Source organism: Lampris incognitus, chromosome 9, assembly GCF_029633865.1.
Source record: "Lampris incognitus isolate fLamInc1 chromosome 9, fLamInc1.hap2, whole genome shotgun sequence".
NCBI lineage: Eukaryota > Metazoa > Chordata > Actinopteri > Lampriformes > Lampridae > Lampris > Lampris incognitus.
The window spans coordinates 2,178,539-2,191,742 of NC_079219.1; the positions used below are offsets into that span (position 1 = coordinate 2,178,539).

A 13,204-nucleotide genomic window follows, 5' to 3' on the forward strand; every position below is an offset into this window, starting at 1 on the left:
AAATCTTCAATTTCTTAGCAATTTCTCGCATGGAATAGCCTTCATTTCTAAGAACAAGAATAGACTGTCGAGTTTCAGATGAAAGTTCTCTTTTTCTGGCCATTTTGAGCGTTTAATTGACCCCACAAATGTGATGCTCCAGAAACTCAATCTGCTCAAAGAAGTGCCCATCCAACCAATCCAACTTGTGGGAGCTGCTTCTGGAAGCGTGGGGTGCAATTTCTCCAGATTACCTCAACAAATTAACAGCTAGAATGCCAAAGGTCTGCAATGCTGTAATTGCTGCAAATGGAGGATTCTTTGACGAAAGCAAAGTTTGATGTAAAAAAAATCTTATTTCAAATACAAATCATTATTTCTAACCTTGTCAATGTCTTGACTCTATTTTCTATTCATTTCACAACATATGGTGGTGAATAAGTGTGACTTTTCATGGAAAACACGAAATTGTTTGGGTGATCCCAAACTTTTGAACGGTAGTGTATATACATACACACACACACGCACACATATATACATACACATACACAAACCAATTATAGACGATACAGAACAATACAGCAGGGGACATGAAGAAAAAAATGAAATTCGTATGTTCAAGACATCGTATATTTTCAAAGTTTGAAGGTCACAACGAACTTTTTTTCAGCAAAGTGAAACATACGTACATTCTTATATAATTCAAATTTCTACAAAATGGAAAAAGGCAGATAATCAATTAAATATGCAAAGTAAACAATGAACAAGTATAAAGTATCCAAACATGATAAACAATAACCTAAATAAAGCCAATGAATCTTGATCAGAGGCTACAGAAAATAGCTGCTTCTAACAGGAGAGTGTGCGTCCAGTTGTTTTATTGGTCATGAGGGCCGATGTGTCTGTGTACACATGGGACTCACCCAGAACAGCACCAAGAGGTCTGGGGGGCATCCAGAGAGCCTCGCTTTATGTGTGTCACATCTACCAAGTGCAATTATAAGATTCGTCATGTAATTTGAAGATTTATTGTCACATTCAAATGTAGTAACAGTGTCTTTAGGCATGATTATTATAGACTGTCAAGTCTTGTTAAGTGTAAAATCCTCTCTGTCACCCCAAAACACAGCTGAGGAGGGGTCGATGAGGAGGGGCAGATGAGGAGGGGCAGATGAGGAGGGGCCGATGAGGAAACAAATGCAGAGCCGTCTCTGGCTCAGCGCTGCAAAAGGTGCAGTTAAGTTCTATGTCAGGAAACTTGGAAATTAATGTTGCATGGATAGATGTTGTGTAAAACGTTAAAATGGATTTCTCTCATTTTATCTGAGATACAGAATTGAAATAACACAACTTCCAAGACAATAATGCCTGCTGCTAGAACCTTGAGAGTTTTATCAGCAATTTAGAGACGGTGTAATTACACCCCATTAGAAACTTTAAGCCACCTGAATGTTTAAATATATTGTGTGGTATAAAGTTCCATAACGATTCTGGGAGCTCCAAACACTGTTGAAGCCATTTGATCTTGAAGGTGCCATTTAAATGGACAAAATCTAAGATTTCCAACCCTCCTGCCCCTCCCCTATGGTCGCCAAACAATGGCTTCCCCTGGGGACGTCACTCTGGAACACGTCAGTCCCGTTCACGGTCCTACAATCAGTCAGTCAGTCAGTCAGTAACATAGTCGTCTACCCAGTCCGAGTCAAACGTCCAATAACAGCAATTCTCTGCACCATTGCACCTTATCACCTCTTCCTTCGCCTGTATGTCAGTCCTTGTGTGTATGTCAGTCCTTGTGTGTATGTCAGTCCTTGTGTGTATGTCAGTCCTTGTGTGTATGTCAGTCCTTGTGTGTATGTCAGTCCTTGTGTGTATGTCAGTCCATGTGTGTATGTCAGTCCTTGTGTGTATGTCAGTCCATGTGTGTATGTCAGTCCTTGTGTGTATGTCAGTCCTTGCGTGTATGTCAGTCCTTGTGTGTATGTCAGTCCTTGTGTGTATGTCAGTCCATGTGTGTATGTCAGTCCTTGTGCGTATATGTGAGGATTGTTATGTTGTTAGTCTATGTTAAGTACACTGAGAGAGACGTGAAACCGGAGTCAAATCCCATGTTTATGCAAACCTACATGGCCAATAAACAGGATTCTGAGGATTCTATCTAGCCATCTAGCCATATAGTATCTATCTACCTGATAGTTTTTATGTTTGGTTGTTGTATGTTGATTGTTAATTTGGGAGTTAGTGCAGAATGCAAATTATATACATTCCAACATGAACGGAATGCAAATCTATTTGAATGATTAGACCAGAGAACATCAGCAATGTCCACTCCACAATGGTATGCTCTGTTGCTCTCCCTGAGGCTTCTTCCTAGTTTTCTCCCTGTTAAAGGGTTTTTTAGGGAGTTGTTCCTTATCCGATGAGAGGGTCTAAGGACAGGATGTTGTGTTGCTGTTAAGCCCACTGAGGCAAATTTGTAAGTTGTGATATTGGGCTATACAATAAAATTGATTTGTTTATGCTCTTTAGAGCCTAAGTTCCTTATAATAATGATAATGATTAACAGGACAAAAAAAAGAAAAAGAAGTAGGAGAATGAGAAACCTTTGTAGAGTACATATCAATGCTAAGTGAAGTGCCCTACTTAGCTTGCTGCCACTGCGGCCTGACCCTGGATCAGATGAGATGATAAAGCAGTTATGTGAGCTACATAAAATCATAAACCATTAATTAAGAAGAAAAAGAATTAGACAGACAGCTAGCTAGCTAGCTAGCTCTTTTGATAACTCTTGAGGGACACTACAAGTGATGCACACAGTAACTTAAAGCAGATGGGTTGCTGCATTAATTGTGCTGTATGTGTGCAGTCTATTTTCTCTCGCTTGTCTTTCATCTTTAGTAACTTTAGATGTTGTACAACCTGCATTCAACATGCATGCTGGTTTAATTAGAATGCAAAAAATGTGTTAGCAGTTTGTATGGTTTCTTCCACACACCTCCTGTAGAGGTGCAAAATGTCCATTGTAAGGATGACAATCAATCACATTTTATTGATATGGCACATTTTATATGTTAAAGAGCAATGCAATGCACTTTGCATTGAGTGAAAACAGTCAATCAGAAAAGTAAGTTGCTGAAGATGGTCCATGCATGGTTCATAGGTTGCCAGGTTTCGACATTTAATAAGTTCTCAGTATTTAGCTGACATTTATATGGCCACTATATTAGTTAATGGTATTAAGTTGGCCAGTATTTGATGTGTTGATGAAATTGGTAGAAAATAGACAGTTGACACCTTTTTAGATGTTGTATTGACCATTGAATAGTTTTCTAAATCTAGGCCTTTAGGGAATTCTGCTGGAGTTGATGCTGAATGTATCATTAAGCCCTCTGGAGATGTTGTGGGCTTAAAGATCCAGCCCAATGAAAGTCATGTTTTCAAGCGTCGTTCTCTGCAAAGAAGAAAAAAGAAAAAGAAAGAAAAAAGACTAACCTATCGCGATATTTCATCCTGTTTTAAACCTGTGATCCTTAAATGTGCTCATTGTTCACATCTCCTGGCAGCAAGAGGTAATTGAAATATACTTTCGAATTTGAGAATGAGTATTTTATTCAATTAATAGAGGAAATTAGACTGTAAATAAGCTTATAATGATGTCATTATTATAGTAACTGAGGCATGTGCTGCTATTGCTGTATATTTCACTCAGGTTGTGTACAGGTTATTTTCCTTATAGCTAGGGAATTAAAACTGCAGTCCCCAAGATTTTGCATTATTTGATCTGTTTGAGATGTGATGACAGTGTGGCGGTTCTGTTGGACAATTAATCAGTGTTACAGTAGAACAATGTTCCAACACAGCTGGATGTAGGAGCCAGAGACAAATATAACTATTGCAGCTGTTTCTTCTCTCTCAGACAAATCAAATTGACTTGACGTGACCAGCAAACAGTCTGCGCCCTGTCTAGAAACAAGTCATAATACCATGAAATGGGGACGCTTTCTTGAAACAAGCGATATTATCTGCCAGTGGGGTAAGAAAATGTGATCTTGAAATCTGCGTTATGAGACTCCAAACAAGATAGAATCCCTTGATAAACTCGTCTTCGTTGCATTTTAATGGAAGGTTTCTAATGTAACGTTACCAAGGATGTTTGAACTAATGTTGTCGTGAAAATATGACTAGACCCCCATGAGAAACTCCCCTCCTGGTTCATTGTTAAACCCTTTCAGAAAACCGGTCTGCTTCTGGCAATAAAACACACCATTTAATACCCATGTTTGGTTAGGTAAGCTTGATAGGCCGGGAGCCAGGACCGGCCCTCAGGAGGTTTTCTGCTACCTTTTCCCCACTATTATTTCTTGTTAGCCTATACCTCGGGCCATCACAAGTTGATAATGAGCACCCCCAACTCGGCCCCCTTTGGCCTCAGGGGGCCAAAAACCCAGTTTTTGGGACATGTTAAGGTATTACAATGGCATAAATAGTCACACAAGTATGAAATTTGGCAGAGAGTATCCTGACACACAGGGGGAAGCAGGAAAATAAGATTCTGGGGCTTGGTGCAACTCTATTTTAGGATATCCCCCACACCGTCCCCAAAAAGACAAACAAAAGTACCGTCCGCCTGACAAATTCTCATCAAAATGATTATTTTTCAGCACTTTATGGTGAATATCTCTGCCTTGCTTGCATATAGAAAACTTCCCTAGTTCATAAGCTTCCATTTGAGCCCAAGATGACCTCTCTATCTCAATGATGGCCAAAAGTCTTCCCTATACCTCAGATCAGAGAAAATGTCATTGTTTAGTCGCTCGCCTCCCAAATGGGGGTAAGTGCAACTCGTTGCATTGAACGATATGCTCGTGTGCACTGCTCACTTCTGCTGTCTGAAGTGAACACCTCATAGGCCTACAGCTTGTCTGGCCAAAGCAATACCGCAAGTAGAAGCCAACCACCAATAGAGTACACTTTTTTTATTATCGTTATTTTTTTTAGAAAACAGATGGTTTTCATTTTATTAACAACAAGGAAACCTTAATCCCTACCCTCTTACCCATCCCACCCCACCCCACCTCATCCCGTCCCACAGACCCCTAAAACTACTCAAAATATAGCCAAAGGGAGAAACAACAACAGAAGAAGCCAAAAAAGTCACCTTAAAAATAATGTAAAATAAATCATAATTGGTAGTTCACTGGGCCGGTGCATGTACCACATCACTAGTCCTTAATGCATCGGCGTGGGTTCGAATCCGGCCCATGTCCATACGCCGCATGTCCTCCCTTCTCTCTTTCCCCACCATGTCTCTTTCAACTGTACTATCTAATAAAGCTGGAAATCCGGAAAAAAAACGTAAAAATAAAATAAAAATGGGATTTGACATCTTAACCATCCCCATAATTTCCTCTTCTTCGTCATCATCCATGTTAGTGTGTATTTCCTCAAGGTCATTCTCGTCTGTCTCCTCTTCTTCCGACACATCGACGAGGGCCTGGGGGATGACGTCACCCTCAAACCACAGAGGTTCTAGCTTGCCATCATCATTTCATGAAGCCCATGGTCCAAAGGGGAGGGGACTTCTGGGTGGTTTTCATGAGCCTTTTTCCCGATTCCTACTTGGTAGTTCACTCCCTTTATGTGCTGCAAAAGGACCCTCTTGCACAGAGGAAAGGTCAAAAGGTCAATAGAGAGACCTTGTCGCAGCTTGAGGGTTGAGCCACATATTTTCTTGACCTTGACCTCTCTTTCCTCATCCACCTGCTTTACTCGAGGACCATAGCCATAGAGGCGACAGGTGAACTCTTCAGCACCACTGAGCACAAGCTCAGCAAGCTCCCAAGAGTTCCCCACTGCAGCAAAGATCTGACTGAACTCTGAGTTCTGGTTCAGAATCTTGATCGGTCGCTCCTTTCCTTTGCCTTTGATTTGTGACCTTAGTAGTTGTGATTTCATGAAGACCTGAAAGATAAGTCCACTTGTGGCCTTATACTGGATCACTTTCTGGTTTGATGCCATAAGCTTCCTTTTAGGTGTTGCAGAAGACATTGTCTTGAATTTGTTTCTCTTGAATGTAAGAAGAGGATCAAGGATGAACTCTTCTTTTTGAGTTAATTGAGTTTGAGTTAATTAACTTATTTAATTATTTATTCTATGAAATTATGAAATCAATTATGAGCCATGAACATAGAGCATTTATGCAACAGCGGTTAAATTCCCCTCAACCGCCTGAGAATTGGCTGTGTTCAGAGAGGGGGCAGAAAACAGCAACGAATCCAACGATACTTCTGAAGCTGAAAAAATGACACGCCGAACATTAATACCCCACTATGACACCTGTCTGTCTGACTCAAATCAAGTCGAATCAAATCAAATCTTGGGACTTGTCATTCAGCAGGTTGCAGGTGATTAGAGAGCCTGCTGGTTTTAAACCTCGTGCGGATGTGGCGTCAACTAGTTTAGCTGTAGTTGTTGTTGTTGTTGTTAATATGTTTAGTCAGGGGATTTCTCATAGTCACTGGACAATGAAGATTTGGCTTCCTGAACACTTCTGGGTGTATTTTGTGTATTTTGGGCTGCTGATCACGAAAATCACCCTAACCGTTCCCTATTACATACCATTCTGTAGACATAACCTGTTTTTTGTGATTTCCCGTCATATTCTCAGTCTGCTATTCTGTTTGTTGCCCACAAAGCAAGCTGTTTTGGTCAGTCCAAGCCTGCCTGGGCAGCACTCAGTGTAGCTGCTATGCAGATGTTGTCTCAGGCAGCGTGGGCATGCTGAGTCAGGTTACATGCTGGCAGACATGCTATAAAAGCTGCTCACATTTACAGGTAATCATCACCATCATCATTACATTTATAAATCTGTTGAATACCCCAATCTGCCTTCAGCCATGAGTCCAGTGCCACATGATGGCAGTTTGCCAGTACTGAAACCACCAGAGACATGGAGTCTAGATGAGGCAGATGAAGTTGCCACAACACATGAACCAGATATGCCATCAGGTTTATAGGCTGATAGAGCAAACCAGCCCTAAACCAGTTGCTGGTGGCATTTTGATAATGACACACTTATGCAACATGAGTCAGGTGACAGTATGTGATATGCATAGTTTTGCATTTTAGTTAATACTAACCAGATGTCTTCTGTTCAGCATACAACCAGGCTGCATTTTGCAGTATCAGTTGTATCTGTCAGCCACGTTAACGCTGGATATAAACTGGCTGCACTTGATCGGGATCAGAACCAGGAGCATTTCAGGAAGTATCCAGACTCTTGTTTTTCTCGATTTTCATTGCCTGCATTTGGTCAAAAAGCCACAAAGTGCAGCCTCTGTTGAGTTTTAACAAGCTATACCTTCTTCTTTTTTAAATTCTGGTGTGAGGTGAGTAAATATAATTTCACATTTACACATTTCATTGCAATGTATTTTTATTGAAAGCCCACTATGGGATGCCGTTCCTTTAAGATATCGTTCTTGTTTTGTTAAGTTTAGTGCGGTTATTTTAGTTGTCATGGTATTTCGTGGTATTTTGGCTTAACAGTTGAATATAGCCATTGGTCAGCAACCGTTTCAGCTATCCCCATGTCTTGTGTAAATGAGATGGGTCCAAATTAGTCTAATGTCGTTTGCCAGTGAATACTAAAAGAGCTTTGCCTATACCAGGCCCGGATTAACACAATGTGGTGCCCTAGGGTGACCGCACTTGCAGAAAACCCCTCCTCCCACTTTACATGTCAAAAAGGAAATTTACTACGGGCATAAAGACCATAGATTCACATGAATTTACAGCTCAAGTACAGGCTTAACACACATACTACAGAAAAATGTAAGACCCAACCATAAAACCTTCCACCATAGCTAGACATGGCCTACAAATGCCATACCAGCCCTTACCCTGCTGCTCAAATCTGGATGCAACATGTCATCTCCATCACGACACATCATCCTTATCTCCATCACCACACATCATCCTTATCTCCATCACCACACATCATCCTTATCTCCATCACGACACATCGTCCTTATCTCCATCACGACACATCATCCTTATCTCCATCACGACACATCATCCTTATCTCCATCATGACACATCATCCTTATCTCCATCACGACACATCATCCTTATCTCCATCACGACACATCTTCCTTATCTCCATCACGACACATCGTCCTTATCTCCATCACCACACATCATCCTTATCTCCATCACGACACATCATCCTTATCTCCATCACGACACATCATCCTTATCTCCATCACGACACATCATCCTTATCTCCATCACGACACATCATCCTTATCTCCATCATGACACATCTTCCTTATCTCCATCATGACACATCATCCTTATCTCCATCAGGACACATCATCCTTATCTCCATCACGACACATCATCCTTATCTCCATCACGACACATCATCCTTATCTCCATCACGACACATCATCCTTATCTCCATCACCACACATCATCCTTATCTCCATCACGACACATCATCCTTATCTCCATCACCACACATCATCCTTATCTCCATCACCACACATCATCCTTATCTCCATCACCACACATCATCCTTATCTCCATCACGACACATCATCCTTATCTCCATCACGACACATCGTCCTTATCTCCATCACCACACATCATCCTTATCTCCATCACGACACATCATCCTTATCTCCATCACGACACATCATCCTTATCTCCATCACGACACATCATCCTTATCTCCATCACGACACATCATCCTTATCTCCATCACGACACATCATCCTTATCTCCATCACGACACATCTTCCTTATCTCCATCACGACACATCATCCTTATCTCCATCATGACACATCATCCTTATCTCCATCACGACACATCATCCTTATCTCCATCACGACACATCATCCTTATCTCCATCATGACACATCATCCTTATCTCCATCACGACACATCATCCTTATCTCCATCACGACACATCATCCTTATCTCCATCACGACACATCATCCTTATCTCCATCACGACACATCATCCTTATCTCCATCATGACACATCATCCTTATCTCCATCACGACACATCATCCTTATCTCCATCACCACACATCATCCTTATCTCCATCACGACACATCATCCTTATCTCCATCATGAATGGCCTGTATAAGGCTTATATGCAAAACCATTACAGAGTATGTGTAAAAAAGGCATCGTGCACATATAACCAAATCATATACCAAATCATATAACCAAATCATATAACCAAATCATATACCAAATCATATACCAAATCATATACCAAATCATATAACCAAATCATATAACCAAATCATATAACCAAATCATATACCAAATCATATACCAAATCATATACCAAATCATATACCAAATCAGGCAAGCTCAATAACGACTGTTGCAAGCAACCATTTCAACAGCTGAATGATCATAGAGTGCCAGGTGATGTGATCGATCAATCAATCAATCAGTCAGTCAAGTTGCATGTTTTATAGTGCTTTTCTAGCTGCAGCAGCCACTCAAAGCACGTGGTGTGAAGTACAGGCAATGTGCAGGCTGTTAGAAATTAGGGTTGTTTTGTTGCTCCGTTATTTTCAGAAACAGAAATCAGTTGAATGACAACGGAACAGTGATTTGATTTTCATCTCAAAATCCGCAAACGAAAAGTCTTTTTTTTTTTGTTTTCGTGGTCAGAAACAGCAGACACAACATTTATAAAGGATTTGATTTTCCCTCTAGCCTTTGTAAAGCAATAAAGTACTTATTCTACTTATTCCACACAGGAGGGTGGATTGGAAAATGGTCTTTGAACAAACCACCTATCAGCAGTCAAGTGTGCTATTATCATCATCTAAATAAATAATTAGTAAAACGGTCTTTGGACAAACCACCTATCAGCAGTCAAGTGTGGGCGCTACTATCAACTGAATAAAAGGGAAGGCCTCTGTCTATCCCAGGGCGACCGGATGAACAGCGCCACTCCGCTATTGCCACCTATGTTGTGGTCGGAGTTGGAATTACATCCGAACGGCCACTGCACTACTTGTGGAAACAAAAAGAGCATCTCTCTCCTCATTGCCCGCCACGCCTGCGTGGTGCTGAGAGACGCACAGGGGCAAGTAGCCGCTGTAGAGAATGTGGCAAATATTTGAAAATATATTTTGAATATTGTAAAAGTCTAGTCCTTGATTTAATAATTTGGTGTCCCCCCAGCACAGCTCACTGGCTGGTGACCCCGGCGCCCGCCCCATGTCATGTATGGATAATCTGGCCCAGGTCTGCACCCCAATGACTCTTGCTCATGTAGAATGAGTGGTAACTAAATTTGACAGAATGTTATATTGATTTGTAAATCATTTATTCTGAATTCATTGTGGCTTTAGATTGCTCTCGAGTCAAAGAGGTGATCTCGATACTATGAAAGACAAGAATCCATCGGACTTCGTTGTTATGCAATGTTATTTTACTTATTTCAGTTATGTTATTTTATATCTAACACTGAATTACCTACTAATTCATTTCAAATTAAAGGTCCCATGAAATGAAAACTGTATTTTCATTCTTGTTACATTTTATCTGCACTAAATTGACATCTGTTTAACACTGTATTCAAGAAATTCACAAAAAAAAGAATTGTTTCATTTTTGTGTTTTACAATAATGTTTCATTCTTCTTGGCAAATATTTTTTTTAATTACATCATCCTGCAATTTCAGGTGTACACTAACAAAAATGTTCATTGTCAAGGAGTAAGACTGAAGAAATGACCTTCTACCACCAAGCTGAAACTAGCCGATAACATATTGACGTCCACATGCTTCTGAAAATGCCCAGCCATTACTGATTATGAGTCAAGTCAAACTCCCACTCCTCACAAAATCCCACATCCTGATATGCTAAATGCTGCACGTTGCAGTACTATAAAGTGGCTTCATGGAACCTTTAAATCGTAATCTTCTACATCATCTATCTTACAATGTTGGCTTCCAAAGCTTGAGCATTTCAAAGTGTGTTATATTTTATCATCATTACTGATATTCTTTATGCCCTTTGGTTTAGAACCATGATGGAGGAAGGAGCAAGGTGTTGGGTGATTCTGGCGGTGTACATCATCTCCTTCCTGGTGGGACTGCCCGCCAACGTCCTGGCAATCCATGCCTTCAGTGTCAAGATTCACTCCAAGTCCAGTCCTACTTGCATCCTACTACTCAACCTTTCTCTCTCAGACCTCCTCTTACTCATAGTTCTTCCTTTCAAAATGCATGAGGCCGTGTCCGGCATGGTCTGGAATCTGCCCATCTTCCTGTGCTCCATCACCAGTTTCACCTTCTTCTTTTCCATCTACACCAGTTCTCTGCTACTGATGGCAGTCAGTGTGGTGCGCTTCATTGGCGTAGCTTTCCCCATCACCTACCACCGGATGAAAAAGTCCGTCTATGCCACAGTGGCTAGCGTGGTCATCTGGCTCGTGTCAGCTGCCCACTGCTCCATCGTTATCATTGTGCAGGAAACCCATGAGCTATCCAACACCAACTCCACCGTGTGCTATGACAACTTCACAGAAAAACAGCTGAGTGTCCTCCTCCCAGTACGTTTGGAGATAAGCGTGGTCCTCTGTTTCATACCTCTTTTGGTGTGTGTTTTCTGCTATTTGGGCTGTATCTGGATCCTCTACAACAGACCCAATATTTCAAGGATGCAAAAGAAGAAAGCCATTGGCATGGCCTTGGGGACCTTAGCTGTCTTCCTGGTTTGTGTGGTGCCGTATAACTTGTCGCATTTGTTGGGGTATTTGAACAATATCAGCCCAAATTGGAGGCTCTATACACTGCTGTTCAGTGCATTAAACACCTGTCTGGACCCCATTATCTTCTACTTCTCCTCCTACATCTCTGCATGACAAGTAAGCAATTGATTTTCAATATGCTCAGGCTGCACCAGCAGGTAATCCAAAAGCAACACACAAGCTTGGCTCACACATAAAACATCTACATCTGAATCCTCTGGAAGAGTCAGTCCTCGCATCACTTTCCCCCCCGTTTCTCCCCAATTGTATCTGGCCAATTACCCCACCCTTCCGAGCCGTCCCAGTCTCTGCTCCACCCCCCCTGCTGATCCGGGGAGGGCTGCAGACTACCACATGCCTCCTCCCATACATGTGGAGTCACCAGCTGCTTCTTTTCACCTGACAGTGAGGAGTTTCACCAGGGGGATGTAGCGCGTGAGAGGATCACGCTATTCCCCCCAGTTCCCCCTCCCCCCTGAACAGGCGTCCTGACCTACCAGAGGAGGCGATAGTGCAGCGACCAGGACACATACCCACATCCGGCTTCCCACCCGCAGACACGGCCAATTGTGTCTACAGGGATGCCCGACCAAGCCGGAGGTAACACGGGGATTCGAACCGCCGAGCCCCATATTGGTAGGCAATGGAATAGACCGCCACACCACCCGGACGCCCCGTCCTTGCATCACTTATTGAACAGATAAATCCTGCACTTCGTTGTGGACTTTCTCACATATCTACTTCACACACAAAGCTGATGTGTAGATGATGTAGCTGATGTATAGATGATGTAGCTGATGTATAGATGATGTAGCTGATATGTAGATGATGTAGCTGATGTGTAGATGATGTAGCTGATGTGTAGATGTTGTAGCTGATGTATAGATGATGTAGCTGATATGTAGATGATGTAGCTGATGTGTAGATGATGTAGCTGATGTGTAGATGTTGTAGCTGATGTATAGATGATGTAGCTGATGTATAGATGATGTAGCTGATGTATAGATGATGTAGCTGATGTGTAAATGATGTAGCTGATGTGTAGATGATGTAGCTGATGTGTAGATGATGTAGCTGATGTGTAGATGGTGTAGCTGATGTGTAGATGTTGTAGCTGATGTATAGATGATGTAGCTGATGTATAGATGATGTAGCTGATGTATAGATGATGTAGCTGATGTGTAAATGATGTAGCTGATGTGTAGATGATGTAGCTGATGTGTAGATGATGTAGCTGATGTGTAGATGATGTAGCTGATGTGTAGATGTTGTAGCTGATGTGTAGATGATGTAGCTGATGTGTAGATGATGTAGCTGTATAGATGATGTAGCTGATGTGTAGATGATGTAGCTGATGTGTAGATGTTGTAGCTGATGTGTAGATGATGTAGCTGATGTGTAGATGTTGTAGCTGACGTGTAGATGATGTAGCTGA

General features: G+C 41.6%; 1 protein-coding gene across 1 annotated transcript; it reads left to right on the top strand.

Annotated features, from left to right (window-relative positions):
• Window positions 1–11,046: 11,046 nt before the first annotated feature.
• Window positions 11,047–11,883, top strand: si:ch211-231m23.4 (free fatty acid receptor 2). The gene has a single exon (XM_056286063.1). The coding sequence runs from the start codon at window positions 11,047–11,049 to the stop codon at window positions 11,881–11,883; it is 837 nt and encodes a 278-aa protein (XP_056142038.1).
• Window positions 11,884–13,204: the final 1,321 nt, after the last annotated feature.

What these genes read in the sequence shown, in the direction of transcription:
- si:ch211-231m23.4 (XM_056286063.1), top strand. Translation starts at nt 11,047, where the DNA reads ATGATGGAGGAAGGAGCAAGGTGTTGGGTGATTCTGGCGGTGTACATC.